Source organism: Silurus meridionalis, chromosome 21, assembly GCF_014805685.1.
Source record: "Silurus meridionalis isolate SWU-2019-XX chromosome 21, ASM1480568v1, whole genome shotgun sequence".
Classification (NCBI taxonomy): domain Eukaryota; kingdom Metazoa; phylum Chordata; class Actinopteri; order Siluriformes; family Siluridae; genus Silurus; species Silurus meridionalis.
In genome coordinates, this window is record NC_060904.1 from 14,706,409 (window position 1) to 14,728,648 (window position 22,240).

A 22,240-nucleotide genomic window follows, 5' to 3' on the forward strand; every position below is an offset into this window, starting at 1 on the left:
CTTTAGGGACTTTTAAGGTTGTGAGCTCGAAATTCATTTGGAAACACTGTTAATCCTTAACTTTATTATAGAAAAATAGATAGATAGATAGATAGATAGATAGATAGATAGATAGATAGATAGATAGATAGATAGATAGACAGACAGACAGACAGACAGACAGACAGACAGACAGACAGACAGACAGACAGACAGACAGACAGACAGACAGACAGATAGATAGATAGATAGATAGATAGATAGATAGATAGATAGATAGATAGATAGATAGATATAGTAAGTTTATCTCTAATAAGCAAGCCAGTGGTGACTATGGCACGGAAAAATTCCCTGAGATGGCAAATAGTTTGTTTATTTACATGTCAATAGATGATAATTAATTGTGTGTGAGATAAATTAGTTCCTATTTATTTTTTCTAGTCACAGTTGATATGTTTATATGACTATTTAGCAACACATATATAAACAATTTAATGGCGCAAAGCAACTTTTACCACCTTTACCATGATCCGCCAATCAATCAGACATTTTTGGTATCAGATAAATACTTTTGCATTGATCTAACACTGGACCTGGGCAGCTAATCCACCAAAAACTGATTATTAAATCACTGATTTATCCAGCACTTCAGTGATATTTGGTAGAATCTTTTCTTTAGTTTGACACAAGATTTGACCCAATGTCATCTGTAACAGTTTTTACCTTATTTCTCTGCACAATACTCTGAGCTGTTCTCTACTCGTTTCCTCCTACCTGCACTTTATTTTACAATATAATATACTTTGTATACGTGTGTGTGTGTGTGTGTGTGTGTGTGTGTATGTATATCATATAAATATACTGTATCTGCATTTATATTGCTATTTATACTTCTGGTTAGATGCTCTATAGTTGTTCTGATCCAAAATAACTAGACAAAGACTTTAAAATTGTTACTATCTATCTATCTATCTATCTATCTATCTATCTATCTATCTATCTATCTATCTATCTATCTAATCTAATCTTTTTTTTTTTTTACAAAAATCATATATTCTCATTTTTAAATCACATACAGCATGTGCTTAGCTATAGCATTGCCTGAACAAAAAACATACAATGAAAATAAAGGAAAGGGTCACTCATAAAGGGGAATTGCAGAAAACTTCCTACAGAAAATGCTAAATTCACCACACTATGACTAGACTTGTCACTTAAGTTTAATAAATCAAGAGACAAGTCTCACATTCGTTTCCTCTGTTTGTTTTTTTCTCATTCTCACCCTTGGCATGAGCAGTCATCACTCCTCCCTCAGATCAGCTCTCAAATAAAAGAAGCAGCATCTGTTTCGCTCATATACAGGACACAGAGACTTGAGCTGAGAGATGTGCTGAAGAGCTTGCAGACTGGATTAGACCACGTTTTTTTACATCATAGCTATAATCCTGCAGCTAACAGTGCAGTGCAAGAAATCCTGTCCAGGGCATGAGAAACATGTATGTGTGGGAAATGTTATGCTCCAGGTAGGTCTATCTATCTATCTATCTATCTATCTATCTATCTATCTATCTATCTATCTATCTGTCTGTCTGTCTGTTTGCATCTATCTATCTATCTATCTATCTATCTGTCTATCTATCTATCTATCTATCTATCTATCTATCTATCTATCTGTCTGTCTGTCTGTCTGTTTGCATCTATCTATCTATCTATCTATCTATCTATCTATCTATCTATCTATCTATCTATCTATCTATCTATCTATCTATCTGTCTGTCTGTCTGTCTGTCTGTCAGTCTGTCTGTCTGTTTGTATGCATCTATCTATCTATCTATCTATCATCTATCTATCTATCTATCTATCTATCTATCTATCTATCTATCTATCTATCTATCTGTCTGTCTGTCTGTCTGTCTGTCTGTTTGCATCTATCTATCTATCTATCTATCTATCTATCTATCTATCTATCTATCTATCTATCTATCTATCTATCTATCTATCATCTGTCTGTCTGTCTGTCTACATTTCTCTCTCTATCTCTCTCTCTCTTTATCTAGCTATCTTTCTATTTGTCTGTCTGCATTTTTATCTATTTCTCTATTTATTTCTGCTGTTTTCCAGTTTCTAATGTGTGTAATAGTAAAAATTTACAAATCTATACATCTGTTCTTGCTAATCACACTATATATTTTTTATAACTATTAATCTTCTCTAAGTGACAGTGGAGTTTATATAAAAACACATCTAACTGTTTGGTGTATTATTTAGACACTAACTTAAACCTTCACACTACTTATAATAAATGTTGTAAACCTCCGAGATTCGCGGTTACGTCACGAATCGCATTAGAGATTCTAGAGAGCTCTTGAAAAGTGTACACTTCTGCCGGATAAAGTGTACATTACAGCGCAGCAGGATTTATAACGTACCTTTCATTTTTAAACATAATCCCCGCCCCTTTAATACAAGACCCCTTGGATTGGTGGATGAAAATTAGCCTGCTGACATCCGATTGGTTTACACATAAGCAGCGGCCCCGCCTACTTCAAAACTCTCAACGTCTGTATTCGGAGGAAGTGTCTCGTGCTAGGCGTGTTGCACTTCCGCCTTCTGATTATTCGCGATTTCTGAGGGGACGAAATATTGATTATATGGACGTCGCAATTGGGCACTTTATTTTTATTATTTGTGTTCCCTTTACTCTGTAAACATTCCGCCGAAAAAGAAGAGACGGTTAAACCCTTTCACTAGGATTTTCTCTCAGGTATGTGAGTTAAGATACCACACACACACAGCTGAAGCGCTCGTGCGCGCTTTCGCTTCCGGTATTGGTCGCGTAAACATTTATTGAAAATAATTGTAGAATTGTAAAAGGTCATTAATTTTAAATATAATATGAATAATCATAAATATACATTAATGTTATAGTCTAACGTCTTATCCTAAGAGTGTAATTAGCTACCTAGCTTAGCGCTCACTGAGGTCTTAGTAATAAATAACGCAGTTACAGTAATTAATACTATAGCTAGTTGGTTAGTTATATAAATAGTTAACTAGAAATAAGTTAAACAGGTTAAAATAAAGCGTTGTTCTTCCTGTCAGACTCGTCAATTTTTCCGGATGGCTTCATTTCCGGCCCTGACACCGGGCGCGTGCCCTTGTGCAAATAATACCTTGTGGTGTAATTTGCATTAAATTGTGTTTAGAGACCCGTATGTCCTTTGTGCCCCGTTTACTTCCTGAAATGATTATTAATTATATGTATGAAATTATGAGACACATAGCACCACGTCCACATACATTATTTGGACAAAAGTATTGGGACACCTGACTTGCCCAGCCATATGCGGTTCTTTCCCAAACTGTCATCGCAAAGTTGAAGGCACACATTTGTAAAGGGTGTCTTTGGATGCAGTAGAATGAACATATCCCTTCACTTTGAACTAGAAGATCGAAACCTGTTCCAGCATGACAATGCCCCTGTACACAAAGCCAACTCCATGAAGATCTCCTACTATAGAGCTCCAACCATATTGAACACCTTTGCGATGAATGTAAACATAGTGAACATGGGCTGTTGCGTCTAGTGTAATGCGTTAAACGATGCAGAGACAGGTTTTAAGATAATGTGCACATCACTCATCTATGCCTGGTCCTTTTTTCTTTTTCAGTCGTTGTCTATCCGGTTTGTTTCTGTCATTGTCTCCAGGTTCAGTGTGGTGTGGTGTGTCATGCTTTTCTGCTCAGCACGGTTGGACAGAGTGGTTATAAGTGGCTAAAGCCCTCCTGTCAGATCATACTAGTCTGATCCTTCTCCAGACATGTATCCAGGCCTCTTTTCACGCGGGTCTCGGACCGCTCCGAATTAAAATTTAAAAAGACGTAATTGGTATTAGACGAGGCAACTGTGAAATTCTGCATGAAACTGGGTAAATCTGCCGCAGAGACATTAGGCACAACGTACGTTTAACACACAGCAATGCTGCAATGAGTCGTTCGAGGTGTTTCGAGAGGAACACTTGCTATGAGAACAGAAGAACTTCACGAGAGATCAGGAAGACCTTCATAAAGCTCTTGTGCATGATGATCGTCAGAGAACGATCCATATATAATATGATCTCACTTCTGCACCCACCCTACTCACCTGATTTGCCTCTTGCATACTTCCACCTCTTCCTGAAGTTAAAGCTCAAAGGTCGCCATTTCGAAACCATTCAAGATTCAGTGCGAATAGCAAAAGGTGCTTGACACGCTTCTAAAAGAAGAGGAAAACTGGGGGCATTGTATTTAACTTTTTGATATCACCTTGTGTTAAAGTGAAATCGTAGCTGTAGTGTTACAACTTTCAAGTAGTAACACTACACAGATTATCAAAGTTCGATGGGAAACTTGGCCAACTCGCTGTACATAATTAGAGATCTTGTTTCTGAACATAAATCTTGGCGTTCATTGTGTCCCCGGGGTACACACACAAACTCGTCATTGCTGACTTTTTTGTTTCGTTTCTTGCAGCTGCTTGTGACTCGTCAGACCTGCGAAGGAGCGGTTGGGTGCCGTGAGCGGTTGGACTTCAACGCTGAGCCCCCTTGGGATCCTAGCTGATAACAGGAGTGGTCTGGCTTCCGACCTAACTCTGTAAGTTCAGCAGGTTGAAGCGGGATAGACTTAAGTGACAGTTGCTGCACTGACGATCCCTGATGATTCATATAACGAGGCAGATTGGTTAAAGTGGAATGTATTTTACGCCCATGTTTTTTCAAACCGCCTGCAGGAAGAATGCAGAGATGTCCTACTTTCCTCTTTTATAAATGTATAAAAAAGAATTCTAATGATACATGTTTGTGTTAGGTGTAAGGATTATGTGAAATGATTGACTCCAACTCACTGCTGCTCTTTCAGCACTGCTGATGATATTGATATTAATATATACAAAATGAGACCAACATGCAACAGCCAATCAGCTTTCTGTTGTAAAGTACCAGCAAAATAACACACTCTGCTAAATCATCGCTACCAAAGATTTCGCTGTTTTGTCAATATGGACCACCATTAGTACTATGTATGATTAATCACCATGTTAGCCTCAGTGTGCCTTCTCATAAATGATGATGATTCATGTCTTTTTATTTGGTTTGGTTCCTGGCTTTACAGTGGCTATCACTAGGACCCAGGAGCTGCGAGGGCTTTGCTGAATTGGTGACCTGCTTTATGACTGTGTTGTCACTGGCTTTTAAATGAGGATGAAAGCAACACTGGACGAGTTGCTCTGTTCTGTCGAGCTGCTTGAAGGAGACACTGCTCTCCATGACGTGATCAACAAACACATCTCTGACCAAACTCAAGTGAGTCTTGTGTAGGGATGCAAAAATCTTGGAATTTTCCAATACTGGAAAATAACTGTGGGAATAAACTTTGAATTAAAATCCGTTTAGCCAATAACGTGGAACTTAAATGTAGTTGGAAAAAATAACAATTATAATAATCAAAAAAGAAAATTGTGGTTAAAACAACCAGATTGAATGCAATTTCAGGTGAATTTCTACCCTGCACATTCAACATTCACATGCACAATTGAATCCTGCTCACAAAATAATGTAAAAAAAAAAAAAGGCAAGTATTCATGCAAAATACATACATATTACACCAATTTGTATAAAACTTCCTTGTGTGCTGTGTGTAAGCTATTGTCCAACAAAATTTTGCAACAATTAAATCAAAGTAAAAAATGTCATTTTAAATCTGTATTAGTTCACATGCATGTCGACTTATGACCAAACAAAATGTTTGTGTGCGCAAATGATATTTTGGGAAATTTATATAAACTGTCTTATTAATTTCCATAAATTCCTGGTAAATTTTAAATTTCAAATTCCCCAGATGTTCTCATGGAAAGTTTCCAGAAATCGGTTTTCACATGGTGTTAAATTTCACTGTAGAATTATAAAAAGCAAAAATTTAGCTTACTGGTTGTTTGAAACTCAGACTTGGTGGAATTGGTTGCTTTATGAGAAACATTTAAAGGAAGAAAAAAAAAAAACCCAGAAGATATTTCAATAAAGTATAACACTCTTTGTGGTTTTATACTAATATTTTAATTAGCTCTATACACTGGACTGTGTATTGTGTCTATAAGCTTAATATTTACCCCATTAAAAAGCAGTAGGTGCAGATGATTAACAGTGGTTTGATTTCTCCTATAGGCACAAAAGAGTGCGTTCTTCGTGGCCGATCTCGGTGCCGTCATTTGGCAGCAGATCCGATGGAAATCTCACATGGACAGGGTTCGACCTTTCTACGAGGTAAAGTGTAACAGCAGTGCTGTTGTGGTTGAGATCCTGGCTGCACTTGGAACCGGCTTCGTCTGCTCCAGCAAGGTAAACCTGAACTTTGCCTTTGGCTTCTTTAGAACACATGAGTCAGAGAACGTTAATAATGTCGTCAGTCGAAGTGTCTATAAAAAAAAATCTGGAAAACCTTTAGATGGGTGTGGCCTAATCTTCATTATTCCAACAGCATGAGTTGGATTTGGTGAAGCGCTTCGGTGTTCCTGCTCAAGACGTCATTCTGGGTGGAGCCTGCAAACAACTCGCACTTATTAAATATGCTGCTAAACATGGTGTCCGGCTGCTGGTGTGCGACAACGAGGCTGAGATGAGGAAGATCGCTCGCTGCCACCCAAACGCAAAGTAAGAATTCAGGGCACGCGTGCGTACTTGCACGTCTCTCTTTGGCCTCGAGTAAAGGTTTTGCGTTAACCACTTTATAATAAGAAGTAATAATAACGCTCCAAAGCAGATTACTTTTAACACCCCGTGTTGCATCAAACCCCCTGTCGCTGATTATTTATCTACATCGGCATTCTTCTAAGTGTTTATTTCTTATCGAATGCAGCAAAACTGGAGGTATTTTGTCCATCTGAAGCTACTAGAGATAAGGGTGGCATAAAGGTGGAAACTTTCTATAAGTACTTTATCTGGGGAGTTTGAGAAATATTCCAAGTTGGAAACTTACCAGGAATTTATGGGAATTAATTAGAAATTTGGGAAAATCTATATAAAATGTATTATATACAAACAGAAATATAAAAGTTTTCTGTGGTCATAAGCTGACATTCATGCAAACGTTTTGTTGTTACAACAATTGTTGGTACAATTTTGTTGCACAATAGCTTGCACACAGCACAAGAATGTTTATATATAAATTTGTGTAATATGTATATTGTATAATGTTTATTTTTTAACTACATTTAAGTCTGTTATAGACTAACCTGTAATTTTGTACATTACCAGTTTATTCCCATTAGATTCCAGTCTTAAAAATTCCCAGTATTTTGCAACTCTACTAGTGATCATTGACAGGATGATTTTGTGGACAGTGGATGTCCAGCGTACACATGTTTTACACACTGTTGTGAGACAGGATTTGCGCATGATGTTCTGGGTGGCTCTCAGCATGCTTAACTGTATTTGTTGGCTTAAGGTTGCTGCTGCAGGTGTACGCAGCAGGCTGCGAGCACGAGGAAACGGCAATGCCGTTCGGCTGCACGCTGAAGGACTGCAGGCACCTGCTGGAGTGCGCGAAGGAGCTCGGTCTGAACGTAACCGGTGTCAAGTGAGTTCCACACAGATGTTTTACAGCATGTTTTATTGGTGTTGAGCCTTCGCTGTTTGTGTGTGTTTGTGTTCTTCCAATACTTTTTCTCAGAATAAGCTTTATTGGCCAAGTACGGCTAAACATACAAGGAATTTGCTTCTGGTATAAAGAAAACCAACAGTGCACAAGCATTATTTGGGCACATTAGTGTCCTCCCAGATTAAAGACATGATGTAGGCTGATGATGACTTGGCACCCCTAAAACAGTGTCCCCTATGTTGTGCCTGGCATGGGTTTCAGACTCTCTCTCAACCCGGTGTATGATAGGCAGTATAGTAATAGATGGATTGTCTTTGGAGTGATGATATTCATAAAAAAAAAAAAAACCCTTTTTTTTTTTTTTTTAAGGCAGTTGCCTTTGTCTGTGCACATGCTGTTTACCCAGACGGCCTCTTTCCCTAAATTAAACAAACGAATAACATGAACCTGTGCATGCTGAGTCATGATGCATTGTATAACTAATTGTTTCCACATGTCTGTGCCTAGTAAGCGACTGATTTGTTTGCTTTCTTTTCCAGGTTCCACGTTCCCAGCTGCTGTGTCGAACTCGAGGCCTTCACTCATGCTGTTTCAGATGCACGCTGTTTGTTCGACATGGGGGTAAGTCAGCAACCTGCAATGAACCTCCGGCCATTTTATTGTTGCTCTGTGTGCAAGATTTTGAAAATGATGCAAGGCCATGTCTTGTTTTGACGCAGATGGAACTTGGATTCAGCATGAGTATTTTAGACATTGGCAGAGGCTTCGATGGAGTCGAGGCTCAGCTAGAAAAGGTAATGTGTATATTTTCAAACCGTGTTTACTCTGTAGAGATCTTCTAGTGAAGCAGCTGGTTTGAAGCAAAGTCATGCGTTTAAAGCGTATCATTCAGTTATTAATCTTAAAGCATGGTATTCTGAATCCATTCATTTTAAAATGCTCTTATTAGCTCAGAGCCTCAGCACCATCTACTGGACAAAATCAAGGTTACGTTTTAAAGCAAAATATTCAATACAATTATTTAGTTTTAATTGCCCTGAAACAATATAAATGTTTTATTAATTAAATTACATATTTATAGTTGTGGAACATCAATAACACAAGTTGCTTCCTGTTGTCACTTTTCTACAGCAGCTATAAACAGTAGCTCAGTCAATCACTTTTATCCTCTCGCCATCTTAATGAGGGGAAAAAAACGAGTGAGGCATTAAGATAAACCTGATGAATCAGATTCAAGAGTACAACAGTGTTGTTATATAAAGTGCTTCCCTCAGGTTGTTTTCTTAGCTTAATTTTTTCCTCTTCGATGTTGATATTTCTAATGCTATTGATTTTAATACACCGATTTGAATTGCTCTCTGATGCAGGTGAACACGGCGTTGAAACCCATGCTGGATGCCTATTTTCCTCAGTCTACAGGCGTGGAAGTCATTGCCGAACCTGGAGCCTACTATGTGTCTGCTGCTTTTTCGTTGGCTGTAAGCATCATCTCGAAGAAAACGGCGGCTCAGGATGCCAAGCAACACGGTGAGCACTGGGCGAAACGTACTCCGAAATTATTTATATTATATTAGCACAATTTCTCTCCCTTTCTCTCTGAATATATTTATTAGGGGTGTAACGGTACACCCCTGAACAGTGTGTGTGTGTGTGTGTGTATAATATAATCTTTATATATATATATATATATATATATATATATATATATATATATATAATCTTTTATATATCTTATTTTCCTTAAACTAAATAACTCGTATGTTTTAATTATTTTTCCCCTCAGATACACTGTCTGGAAGCAACGAGCCGGGGTTCACGTACTGTCTGAATGATGGTGTGTTTGGCTCCTTTGCCTACAAGCTGTTGGAGGAATCTGTTCCTGTTCCTACTCTTCTCAAGGTGAATCACTACCATAATTGCTTTAACACTTATGATCATCTGGCAACGTCAAATAAGCGTTTTTCCACTCAGTCTTCCTAATCGCTGCTTTTACCAGTAAACATTCACTGGATTTCTACAATATGGTTTAATCATGTTAGGAAACACCAAGAGAACTGAAGCAGAACATTTTCTCACTAACCAATCGTTTGTGTACAAGGAAACTGAACGGCGGTGTGCTGTTGGTTCTATTGCTGTAGGAGATCTCTGCTGAGGAGCCGCTCTTCTTCAGCAGTCTCTGGGGAAACTCGGACGATGGTCTGGACCAAGTGCTGGACTCCTGTCTTCTTCCTGAACTCAGTGTTGGAGATTGGCTGGTGTTTAATCACACCGGAGCGAGCAGTCTCGGAGTTATGGGAGGCACCACGCAGCCTGTACACTACATCATCTACGCACAAGACTGGTGAGGGATTTCAGTATTAGGGTTTTTAATTCTCGAATATAGAGCTATCTTTTTTTCTCTATCTTGCGATCGCCCTAAACAACCCATTTTGCTTACTCAGGTACGAGATTCAAAACTACGGCGTCACACTAGACACAGCTTTGAAGAACTTCTCTCTGGTCCCTTGTTTCCAGAAGCCCACTCTGAGCAAGAGCGCCATCTCCACTCCAGCTTAGTCCAACCACAGCTGCTCTGGCTGGCTAATTTAATTTAAAAAAAGAGAGAACCTTCTGGGACCAGAGTACAACGAAGGTTTCAAATGGGTTTTTTTTTTTTGGATCAGGAAGAAACACATTTACGGTCATGCATATCGTCACGATAAGGTTTAGTCATTTGTGGGATCGGTGGTTAGTGCTGTTTACAAACCTGCTCGAATATTTAATTCAGTTTTATAAATATATACAGACCTGTGTATATATGTAATAATATTTGCCGCAAGACAGAGTCTGGTGTTATTTATTGAATACGAGGGTGGGATTTTAATTTTTGTTTTTTTCCTAAAGAGCCATGTATTTTATTATGCTGGTGTTTAAGCAGCCAGCAGGTGGCAGTGTAGCTCTGCAGCCTGATCTACTGTATTCAGGATGATTTAAGTCTAACTATTTGTTTCTGAATGCACACATTAAGTTTTTGTTTTCTTTTCTTTTTAGCGCTGCCGTGTTTCAAACTGCTGTATGTAACGTTAGATGGCTCGCTTAGAAACCTGAGTGTTGTTAAGAGCTGAAGTATCGCTATAAAGACAGCTGCAACTACGTAAGGTGATTCACAAGACCACCACTAGATTCTCCTCTTCTTGTGCTGCAGCTGTCCGAGTGTGTGTGTAAAAAGCAATATGGGAACACGGATGGTTAGTGGGGGGGGATGTCATCCATTTTAGGAATTTGGAGAGCTGTGATACTGTGAAAACGACTCACTATAAAGTTTGTAGTGTAATAGAACTGCAATACTAAATACAATCGCATGGCTTCTTTTTAGCAGATGGAGTTCCTCTAATTGTCCTGTTTTCTATGTGATCCTTCTAGGCATGTGCTGATTCGAACGTTTCATATCGCCATAATCAATGAAACGTGTATTTGTGTAAACTGCTGATCTAAATTCTGAAATGTAGTGTGGGGAAGAAAAAAAGCAGCTCGTTTGCTTCAAGGCTCATTCACGTCAAAAGTGTCAGTGTTCATTCCTAAATCTGACATGCAGAACTAACACCGAAGCATGGGTCCAGAATTAATGAAATTACACAGTTCATTCGGTGGCTCGCTATTAGAGTTGGAATTCCAATGTCCAGGAATTTTCAATACTGGAAACATTCCATGGGAATAAACAGACCAGAAATTACAGGTTAGCCAGTAACAAAGAACTGAAATGTAGGTCAAAAAAATCTTGCAGGATAATCTTGGTTAAAACAACCAGATTTAATGAAATTTTAGTTGAATTTCTACTCTGTGCGTTCACATGCACACTCACTGTAGAACTATTAACTCCTACATGCACTGTGAATTCCTCCATAACATAATACACATCATTTCGTGAATCCTGCACACACAATGTCAGAAAATGTTTGGCGAGTGTTCACATAAATTACATACATATTACACACATTTGTGTATAAGACTTACTTGTGCTGTGTGTAAGCCATTGTGCAACAAAATTATACTAACAATTAAGTCTAAATTAATTTTTATACATTTTTATTAAATTAATTTTAAAATCTCTTAGTTTGCATGAATGTCGGCTTATGACCAAATAAAATGTTTGTATATAAGTTTATATAAATTTTCACAAACTTCTAATTAATTCCGATTAATGTCCCATGAACAGTTTCTGGAAATTTAGCGGAAGTTTTCCACCCCTTTGCAACCCCATTCACTAAGTTGTGTCTAAGTGAAATTAATTACAGCTGGGACTGATGTTTAACGCCCCTCCGTACAACCTTATTAATGAACAATGAGGGATTAAAAAAAAATCTTTATATATATATATATATATATATATATATATATATATATATATAAAAAATTCCCTGTTTTTGCTGGTCAGAATCAGTGGTTATTTATTACTTGGTCTATGCTTTAATCTACAGTGCTGACTATATATTACATTTGTGCTCAAGCTTTGAGGTGAATATTGCTATAAAACAAAAAAGATAGGACCTTTTAGCTAATAGTTTACTTCTTGCAGTTTATAATATTCACGAGCTTGTGTTAGTAACCATGTTATTGCTGCACAGCATTTTGAGCACAAATGCTGTGAAGCACACGTGCAACGAAAAATGTGTTTTGTGTGATACGTATTGAGACGAATTCAATTATCTGCACATGCCTAGAAGTTCTTGGTTGTCTGTCGATTATAAATGTGCAGTGTGTTTGAGAAAGTGCTGTATGGTCTCTGTAAGTGCTGATGGAGAAGCTCGGAACGTGGAGATGATGGATGAGCTTCCAAGTTTGCTAAAACAAACAGTGTCTATTTGAAAGGTTGATGTTTTCAGTTCCTCAGATGGAAGATGTAAAATGTTGGCCTGTTTGGTAATACACTGTCAGTAATTAAGCTTGTGTGCAAGTGTGTTCATTTCTTTATACCCACAAGCTCTAGCGCTTGACTTAGATCTCGGAACAGTTCAAGTTATCCAAGCGTGGTCGACCTTCAAATGGTGGATCTTTCGGAGCAAAAACTTATCCTCTTCAACCGCACATGATCGATTATATCTAATAAAATGTACAAAGTGCCGATTTGCCCACATCTCAAAAGACAAGATGAAGAAAGTGCAGTAACCCAACCTAACATGATCATGCTCAAGTTGCTCCTTCAAACATGTGGCTTTAGCGTGATGGGAAGGAGAGCTCGCACTCCTGCAGGGAAACCACCAATCCGGGAGATTGGTGCCTGCCAATCCGAAGCTTTCTTGATCATATGATGGCGACGTTTGTGTTTGGCCAGGTGGTCGCTGCGTGTAAAGCGAAGGTGGCATGCGGGACAGGTGAAGCGTTTCTCTCCGGTGTGAATACGCAGGTGGCGGGAGAGTTCATCCGAGCGGGAGAATCGCGAATCGCATCCCTTCCACTGACACCTGAACGGCTTCTCCCCTGTGGGAAAGAGGCAGGAGCTTTATTAGTGTTAACCAGTGAGGCATGGAATCAGCTACAGTCGCTGTACCATTCAAGGATCAGTGGTGGACAGTGTGTTTCAAACATTACATTTATGGCACTTGGCAGATGCTCTTGTCCAGAGCGACGTATGAAAGTGCTTTGTGTCTGTGAATCTTCACTGGTACGCTAGATTACAAACTTCAGATAAATCAGCCTACAACACTGTTGTGAGGTCTTTTACAAAAAAAACAACCACCTCTCAACTGGTGATTTATCAGAAGTTTGCATAAAACATGAACTGGAACATCTGATAAGTATTGGACGTCAAAGATTTTTGGTCGATCAAGCTGTATTTAATTCTGTATACTATTAATATTACAGTTTTTTTTTTCTTAGTTGCTTTGAGACGTTTCACATTTAAGGAATAAAATTCTCAAAACTATTTGTTCAACCTCCACATCATAGAGTCACTTGTGCACATAAAAAAAAAAGAGAAAACCTTGAGTGCATGCATTTGATGATTGCATACATGCGTCTGCTGTTTCCTGCATTACCAGTTGACATCTAGGCTTCGGTTCATTGCACAGGTCATTGATGCAAAATGGTTGAACCGGTTATCATAATCTGTCAGTTCGATAAATTGATAAATATGTGAATGAATGAATTGAGCAGATGGAGCTTGAATGTCAGTTATGAAGGTGAGTGTACATCATCAATATCAACCAATGATCAGCAACTACTCTTAAACAGGTCAGAGGTGACCCTCGTGAATCTTCAGTTGACGAGTGGATACACAAAACTGGATGAACAATCAGGATACGAACAAACACTAGTACAAAGTGTAGTAAAAGTGTGAATCCTGTTCCGTCTCTTGCGATCAATATCCCACATACAGTGATGTGTACATTTGAAATCCATAGTTAACGTACAGAAGAAATTCAGTCTTGTGCATTTTCAATCGGGAAATACGGAAACCGTGAGCCATCATACTGACAACATGACATTGTGATGATCTTGTGTGTGAACAGTGACAAAAGGGACTTGTTATTCTGATGCCAATGAGACCCAAATACTTACTTTAGAGAGATGAATTAAGGCTTTTGTGTTGTGCTGTTTGTACAAATTGTTTTGAGAAATGCACTTAGTGGTTTGCAAATATTGAGGATGATTTGAGAAATGCTCCAAAGCAACTGAGAAAAACTAAATCAACAAGCTGGACTGCTATCATTTAACAGTTTATACTGATATTTCATGACACTATATGGACAAAATCATTGGGACACCTGAATTTCCCGTCATTATGTGGTTCTTTCCCAGACTGTTATTGCTGAAAAATTGGAATGGGAACCCTGCCTGCACCCCAGGCCTCCTCACCTCTCCGACATCAGTACCTTAATATTTATCCTTGTGTCTAAATGAGCACAAATCCCAGAGTGGAGGGAATAATAAGAGCAAATTGTGGAATGCGATGCTCAAAAAGCACCTGCCATACTTATGATCAGGTGTTTGCAAACTTTTGGCAATATAGTGTACCATTTGACCACCATACAAGGAACCATGGGGAACCATGTGATCATTTGAGTCGATTGCATTTTGCTCATATCAGTTACTGATCCACGCTGTTCATGGAGCGACAGGAGAATATCTGAATGTGCTGTTATAGAATTAAACGTGCTGGTGTGAACTCTAGAAGGAGCACGTTATAATAAACGTATGACATCCGCCTTCACCTGTGTGTATGCGCAGGTGTGCTTTCAGATGAGAGCTTTTCAGATACGTTTTACTGCAGCCAGCGTGGGGGCAGATGTGACAACGCAGCTGTGGTGGGTTTTTCACTACGGAGGAGATAGAAGTGTCCTTTGAACCTGTAGCTGTTAAAATCAAGGGTTGTGTGTGAGACTTTGCGAGCAGCAGTACCATGGTGGGAACGGGAGTGGCGACTAAAACGGGGGGATTAACTGCAGATGAGGTTGTACTGATTACTGTACATGCAAGCATCTGGAACACTGCCACTGATGGCACAGTGGTGGGACAATCCGAGAGCTTGTTAACCAAGCCAGGGGTTTTGGAGGCATTTTCGAAGCAGGCGGATTTCACATCACAATCGTGGCCTTTGCACCAGCTCTGGGTGGCGCTGATGGGGCAGGGTTTGAGACCTAAAGCCTCCGAGGAAGGACAAGGCAATGGATCTGACGTGTGACGGATCACACTGATGGCCTGGAAGCGAGGTGCTTCACCCTGAATCGGTTCTGCAGGTGCAGATGGACATGGTGTCTTGCACTGGAGATAAAATACACAGTTAATCCAAAACTACCCAAATGATCCCCAAGTTAAATTTTTTTAAATAACAATGCATTTTTTTTATTATTTTTTTTTTTTTCATAATGTAATGTATAGAAATCCAAAATGACAAACTGGGGAGGTTTAACGTGAAGTGGAATTGCTAAAATAGTTCATCAGTTTGAGAAGTGGTTTAGTTCAATCTGGCAACTCTGACTCTAAATGGAGTATTATTCAAACATATTAATTATTAACAATATGCATCATTTTGACCTGGGGAAACATATTTAAGATAAAATAGTAGTAAAAATAAATATAACATTTGCGTAAAAGCGTTATTTATGAAAAGAAAAAGAAAAAAATAAAGCGGGTGTTAACCGGTTAAACATGCTAGCAGGCTACTTACATCCTTAAGGAGACATGAGACAGGACGAGGCTCACTTTGCAAAGCCATAACAGTAAGTTGACCCTTTATTTAATTTTTTAAACTATGCAAATGTGAATAAAAAAATATGTCTAATAGTCTACTCGAGACTTAAATACTCGTTTAGTAATAATACTTATTTAGCAGTTTTAAACAAAGGGGCGGAACACGGCTGTGATTTGGACCAATGGTGATTAAGGAACTTACAGACGTAAGCCAATAGGAAGAGAATGGGCACGTGATCAGAGGCGTGACGCCGGCGTGGTCTACAACGTTCCAGGAACGTGACAGCGCGCGAGGACAACCCTCGCGCAGAAAGCCCACTCCAGGGCTAATCCGGGTTGCCAGATCTGCATTGTCACACATGTTGAGGATGGGTTTTCTTTTGGATTTGATCCTCTCAAGGTTTCTTTCTCATACCATCACATGGAGTTTTTCCTTGCCAGAGCTGCCACTGGCTCACTTATTAAGGATAAACCTATAAGTAACAAACTTAAACATGCCTTATACTTATAACTTTATAACATCTTTATCTCTTATATCTGTAATACTATTATTAAAAGCACTACACAAATAAAGCTGAATTGAATTGAACAAGTTTGCTGTCAGAGATTGTAATAGGATATGATCCAATTACACTTAATTGGTACAAAAAAAATTATTATTTAGTTACTGGGAATAATTTGCTCTCGTTGAGAGCTTGTGCGCCATTTAATGGAGAAAACCCCCACAACGGTGAATGAGAGATCTCCCAAAACTAGCTAGCTAGTAGCTGGAATCATAGCCAAATCAGAAAATATTTAATTGCCATTATATATACTGTCTATGTGTATTTTTTTGCAATGTACACATTTTGGTACACATTGTACAAAGGTTGAAAAACACCACCGTAAAACTTGTAACATATAACAAACAAAGGTCAACAGGACCATTTAAATTGTTTCCTCCGATCCAGGTATATTTTGTGTCATTCTGTGCCGAAGCAATGTGGAATAGAAAATACAACAAAAGTAATTCGATTTAAATTCAATAAATACTTCAGAACACAAATTACTACATCTGTTTTCCAAGGATTCTTTCTCTAATATTTGTCGATAGATTTCCAATGTTTAGGATCCATCTTTCATCCATCAGAAGGTTTGGGTGACCAATGCCAAACCAAGAAACTCATAGAACACCTACAAATATAAACAAAGTATAACAGAACATTCTGACACAAAATATTATTACCTCAAGCACAATGAAGAACATTTTAGTTTGTCTGAAGTGATGTTTGTTAATCACAGGTCATTAGAAGATGTTCGTTTTTAAAGTATAATCCAACATGAAGAACATGTCTGACATAGGCATTAGGGGAGAAATATTTCACCATGATCAAAACTAGTTCAAGCACTAACATGTGAGGTATGATTACCAATGTAGTATCAAATCAAATTTGTATATTTGCACTATAGAATCACAACCAGTCATTCACGTTTTGGACTTTGGCTTTTACATTTTGGCCAACGTTTGACTTTAAACTGAGAATTTGTTTCAATCTGGCAACCCTTAGCAGTACTCATGTACCTATTTGGCCTGCAGTCAGGCGTTGGGCTGGTCATCATTACATGCCATTTTGTAATGTGGTGTCAAGGAATACAGATTAGCCTTTTGTAACGCAAAATCGATGTGATTTTCCTTGTATTTTTAAAGCCCCGTAATGTTTTTTTTTATATAAACACAAATCCATACTAAACCAGTGTTATGCATTTAATCCCAGTTTAATCCAGTATGTCAAGTATTTACAAAATAGATGGCAAAATTTTCCTGCAATTCCCCATGTTTCAGTTGATTCCACTAAATGATGGACTAAATCCACTAAATCTACACTCATGTATTAGTTTTTTACGTTTGCCCTACTTTAACAATGAACGGACCAAACAAAAGAAAAATCGACAGTGAGGGCAGAATCTTTTATAAGGATTGTATAATAAATGTGGCCCCTCTGTACTAAACCATGACCCTGAATGCAAATGTGCTTTAGTAAGCATTTACAAAGCAAGTTTGTTTTATCTAAAGGCCATTCGGTTTGTGTTCCTTGTCATTTTTGACAGAAACCTCTACCTGTTTTTTAATCTTCATTTTGCTATGTAATCTTAAGTGTGACGCAATTCTGAATGTGCATTATGCAACGCAAGATGTTTTGCACTGTAAGTATTATAAAAATCAGAACAGTAAAAAGACTATATAGTTTACCAGTAAATAAATAAGGAATAACACACTACAGGAAGTGCTGTTATGGGAAAAATAATCAATGACAGTGTGGTATAATACCAGCTACTGTACCAAAAATATATATAAAAATATTCCTAATAGACTATTCTCTTTATTTCATAGTGTGTCTTTCATGTGCGCTGCTCCTTGCGAGCTGGGGAGTAAAAATTCAGGTTGATGTTTCTATCCAATCAGAGTTCAAACATCACGTGTTGTAGGTGTCAAAGGTATCCGCCGTAAGTCCTTCGGGATTCGCACCTTTGGGTTCTTTTGGTGTAAACACAATGTTGCTTGGAGCTGTTGCTTTAACCAATCAGATTGCGATTTGCCACTGTGAGGCCCTCTAGAAGGCGTCCAATAACGTCTGCATATTCACTTCCTTTGATAAGACAGTCAGAGAGAGCACTACTCAGACCAACTAGTCAAATCTCAAATGTAATAAATTTTTTTTATTCCATAAGAAATTTATTTGGTCACAGATACACTCACAAGGACACTTACAAGAAGGACTTTTTAAGAAAAACTGGACACCTTTTCATTAATTTTTTATACTTTCGCTTTTCTTTCCTGTAGATTTTACACAAAAACACTGTAATGCGCAGAAAACATGCACAGAAATGCTCAAAAACGCATGGAAACCTGGGTATTTTTACGAGGTAAATATCGATGCTTCTGCTAAAGATGATGTATGCAGGCAGTTGTGGCTGCAGTGAAAGAAGACTTGTTGAATTGTGTTAATTGTGTTACTTGCTTTAGTAATGCCATTCATTCAAGCTGTATGAGATACCGTTCCTGACATATTTTATACATCAGCAATCCGTCAAATATTGCAATTATTTGTATTTTATTTTGATCTCTTTATAGTTATATTTGTTAAGAAAGCAAGGAAGTTTTGCGGTAATAAATATAAAAAATATTTTCCCCTCACAACTCACAACTCAAAACTCGAAGCTTTCACTCTTTTGGTAGATTTTTGTGTGTTGGAAAACATACTGACTCGTACAAAACACTGACACTGGACTCTGTTTCAAACAATGTTAAACATCTTCCAACAAAAAGCTTTACAATTCCAACCAATTCAAGGTACTTATTTGTACATTTTGTGATTATTATCAATCATAAATGTCCCCATTAGAACAAATTGTTACTATAGTAAATATGTGATATATTTGCAGATTGTTTTTCAACAAGAAAGAACAAAATTACGGTTCAGCACTTTATTACTGGTGTAAAAATGATCATCAACCTCTGATTGTTTTTGACCATTCAAAAACACTGTGCTATAATTTTTTAACTCACTTACCTGATCAGTTACACACATGCCAGATTACAATATACTGAATTCAAACATGGTTTTTCACCTTGACAGAAATGTCCTCTTGATGTCCTTTCAAAGCTCTGATTGCAGAGTGTGTCCTTTGGAGGACGTAGTCATTATTACTCCAGAATCAACGCTCACACTTACCTGTGTGTGTGTGTGTTTGTCTGTGTGTGTGTACATGAAGCCGTGGAAGCGCAGCACGTCACACTTGTCAAGGTCAAACTCACGTGTGAGGAGAGCTCGGAGACTGAACTGTAGACGTGGTCAGGCACGTGATCAGAATAGCACCAGATGCACAGCTCCCGATGTACACAGGATGATGTTTTTGGCACAGTGACTTATGAAGGTCGGTGCTCCCTGTGACTGTAACCTTCTGCTGGCATGAAAAATGCAAAAATGCATGGAAACCCAGGTCATTTTATGAGGTTAATATTGATGCTTCTGCTAGAGATGATTTATGCAGGTTCCTCAACACATTTGTCTCAGGGCCACTCATTAGGAATTAAAATTTACAAACTTCTTTGTTGCAAGGTTTGCTGTTAAACATGTTCTTTAAATTTAACTAAATTGCCCAGTTAAGTCTTACTTACTTTGAGCACAGAATGAAAGATAAGTGCAAGCACCAGCTTTTGAGGCTTTGTGAAAGTGCTGCTTCTCATCAATGCTCACGTGTCCATCATGTTTTATTATGTTAATGGAACCACAGATGCTCCATGGACTGCATACATTTTCTACTAGCAATATTCATCATATTCTCTGAATTTACTAACAGGTTTAGGCAATTATGTGAATTTAGAGTGGCTGTTAGTCTATTTAACTGCATTTTACATTAATCACACACCTGCCACAGATGTCTTTTTTATGTGAAAACACACACACACACACACACACACACACACACACACACACACACACACACACCAAAGTTTCTGTAATTAGAAGCTCATTTTGTTACATTTTTTCACTTGCGATATCTAATTTGCATTGTTTCCATGTGAACACCATAATCTAGGTCTACGCCATCTAATTTGTATGTTATAATTCAAAACAAAAAATGCATCTTCCTGATGCTGATTTAATGATTTTACTGTCCAATAATCATTATGTAGTTTTGCTTCACTCTATAAATTCTGAAAAATCTACGCAAAATTATAGCTGTATAGAATTGTAATTTATTTATCATCTGTATATACACAATTTATAACTTTTGTACAGTTTTGTATTTACAAGACGGACTTTTCAAGAAAAGCTGGACATCATGAGGAAAGTTCGGCCAAAACAGTTCAAAACAGATGTTAATCTTTTTCATAAAACATTTATACTTTTGTGTTTTCTTTTCTGCAGAGTTTGCACAAAAGCACACACTTTTTGCACACAAATTTTTGTCCACAAAAAAAGGTCCCACAGTTAAAAGTGCATGTCAGAACACAAACCAAGCCATGAAGTCCAACGAAATTGGAACCACCCAGACTCTTCCTAGAGCAGGTCGCCCGGCCTAAGCGATCAGGGAAGAAGGAAAGAACGCGATGGTCACTCTAAAAGAGCTCCAGCGTTTCTCTGTGGAGAGAGGAGAACCTTCCAGAAGAACAACTATCTCTGCAGCACCTTACCAATCAGGCCTGTAAAGTAGAGTGGCCAGACAATAGCCACTCCTCAGTAAAAGGCACATGACAGCCTGCCTAGATGTTGCCAAAAGGCACCTAAAAGGACTCCCAGACCATGAGAAATCAGGCACTGCTCATCACCTGGCCAATACCATCACTACAGTGAAGCATGGTGGTGGCAGCATCATGCTGTGGGGATGTTTTCCAGCATCAGGAACTGGCAGACTAGTCAGGATCGAGGGAAAGATGAATGCAGCAATGTACAGAGACATCCTTGATAAATACCTGCTCCAAAGGCGCTCTGGACCTAAGACTTGGGCGAACATTCCTCTTCCAACAGGACAACGACCCTCAGCACACAGCCAAGATAACAAAGGAGTAGCTACAGGACAACTCAGTAAATGTCCTTGAGTCGACCAGCCAGAACCCAGATTCAAACCCGATTAAACATCTCTGGAGAGATCTGAAAATGGCTGTTCACCAACACTCCCCATACAACCTGATGGAGTTTAAGAGGTTCTGTAAAGAAGAATAGAAGAAACTGTCTAAAAATAGGTGTCAAGCATGTAGCATCATACTCAAAAAGACTGCAATTGGTGCTGAAGGTGCTTCAACAAAGTATTGAGCAAAGGCTGTGAATACTTATGCACATGTGATGTTTCCGGTTTTTATTTGTAATACATTTGCAGAGATTTCAAACAAACTTCTTTCATGTTGTATTTATGGGGTATTGTTTGTAGAATTTTAAGGAAAATAATGAATTTAATTCATTTTGGAATAAGGCTGTAACAACACAAAATCTATCTATCGGTCTGTCAAGAATCATCATGAAACAAGCATTTAAGTCTGTTATGAGTGTAAACAAGTTCCCAGCTAAAGGTAACATTATTAAATCATCCAGTAAGTGTTTTTTCATCATTGGAAAGATTAGACATGTATAAAATATTTTCCATATTCAAGAAAAATCTTCTGTGTAGAAATGGGGTAATCTATTCTGTCCTTAGAGTTGATTATTTTCAAATAATACACACTCTGAATGTTTCATACTATTACAATGTTTAGCATAACAGCACACCATAGTTTTTAGCCAAATATACTGGAGTTTAATTTAAAGCATGTCTTTTCATTCTTAACGAGAGGTTATAACCAGAATGCTTTCTGATAGCATGCTTGGTATTGATTTTATAATAAAGATTTTCTTTTTATATAATGAAAGAGTTTCTAGGTACACATCTGTATCTGTGTAATACAGATGTACACATTTTTTTTGTACATGTGCACACACAC

At 38.1% G+C, this 22,240-nt stretch overlaps 2 protein-coding genes across 5 annotated transcripts; one reads left to right on the forward strand and one right to left on the reverse strand.

Moving 5' to 3' along the window:
- Nucleotides 1-1,335: 1,335 nt before the first annotated feature.
- On the forward strand, nucleotides 1,336-12,532 carry azin1a (antizyme inhibitor 1a). 3 transcript variants are annotated; one of them, XM_046833755.1, is made up of 12 exons: nucleotides 1,336-1,502; nucleotides 4,492-4,614; nucleotides 5,131-5,321; nucleotides 6,180-6,353; nucleotides 6,493-6,665; nucleotides 7,459-7,590; nucleotides 8,151-8,232; nucleotides 8,331-8,405; nucleotides 8,979-9,138; nucleotides 9,395-9,510; nucleotides 9,750-9,952; nucleotides 10,053-12,532. In XM_046833755.1, exons 3-12 carry the CDS (start codon nucleotides 5,214-5,216, stop codon nucleotides 10,165-10,167), a joined length of 1,338 nt encoding a protein of 445 aa, XP_046689711.1. In that variant the 5' UTR covers nucleotides 1,336-1,502; nucleotides 4,492-4,614; nucleotides 5,131-5,213; the 3' UTR covers nucleotides 10,168-12,532. The 3 variants fall into 3 exon arrangements, with proteins under 3 accessions (XP_046689711.1, XP_046689713.1, XP_046689710.1); XM_046833754.1 differs by lacking the exon at nucleotides 1,336-1,502 and adding an exon at nucleotides 2,529-2,743; XM_046833757.1 differs by lacking the exons at nucleotides 1,336-1,502; nucleotides 10,053-12,532 and adding an exon at nucleotides 2,527-2,743 and having other exon boundaries at nucleotides 9,710-9,901.
- klf10 (Kruppel-like factor 10) lies at nucleotides 12,027-15,907 on the reverse strand. Of its 2 annotated transcripts, XM_046833758.1 has the most exons (3): nucleotides 15,758-15,907; nucleotides 14,802-15,351; nucleotides 12,027-13,068 (listed from the first exon to the last, which is right to left on the reverse strand). In XM_046833758.1, exons 1-3 carry the CDS (start codon nucleotides 15,803-15,805, stop codon nucleotides 12,791-12,793), a joined length of 876 nt encoding a protein of 291 aa, XP_046689714.1. In that variant the 5' UTR covers nucleotides 15,806-15,907; the 3' UTR covers nucleotides 12,027-12,790. The 2 variants fall into 2 exon arrangements, 1 of the variants encoding a protein (XP_046689714.1); XR_006923685.1 differs by lacking the exon at nucleotides 14,802-15,351 and having other exon boundaries at nucleotides 12,933-13,068.
- Nucleotides 15,908-22,240: the final 6,333 nt, after the last annotated feature.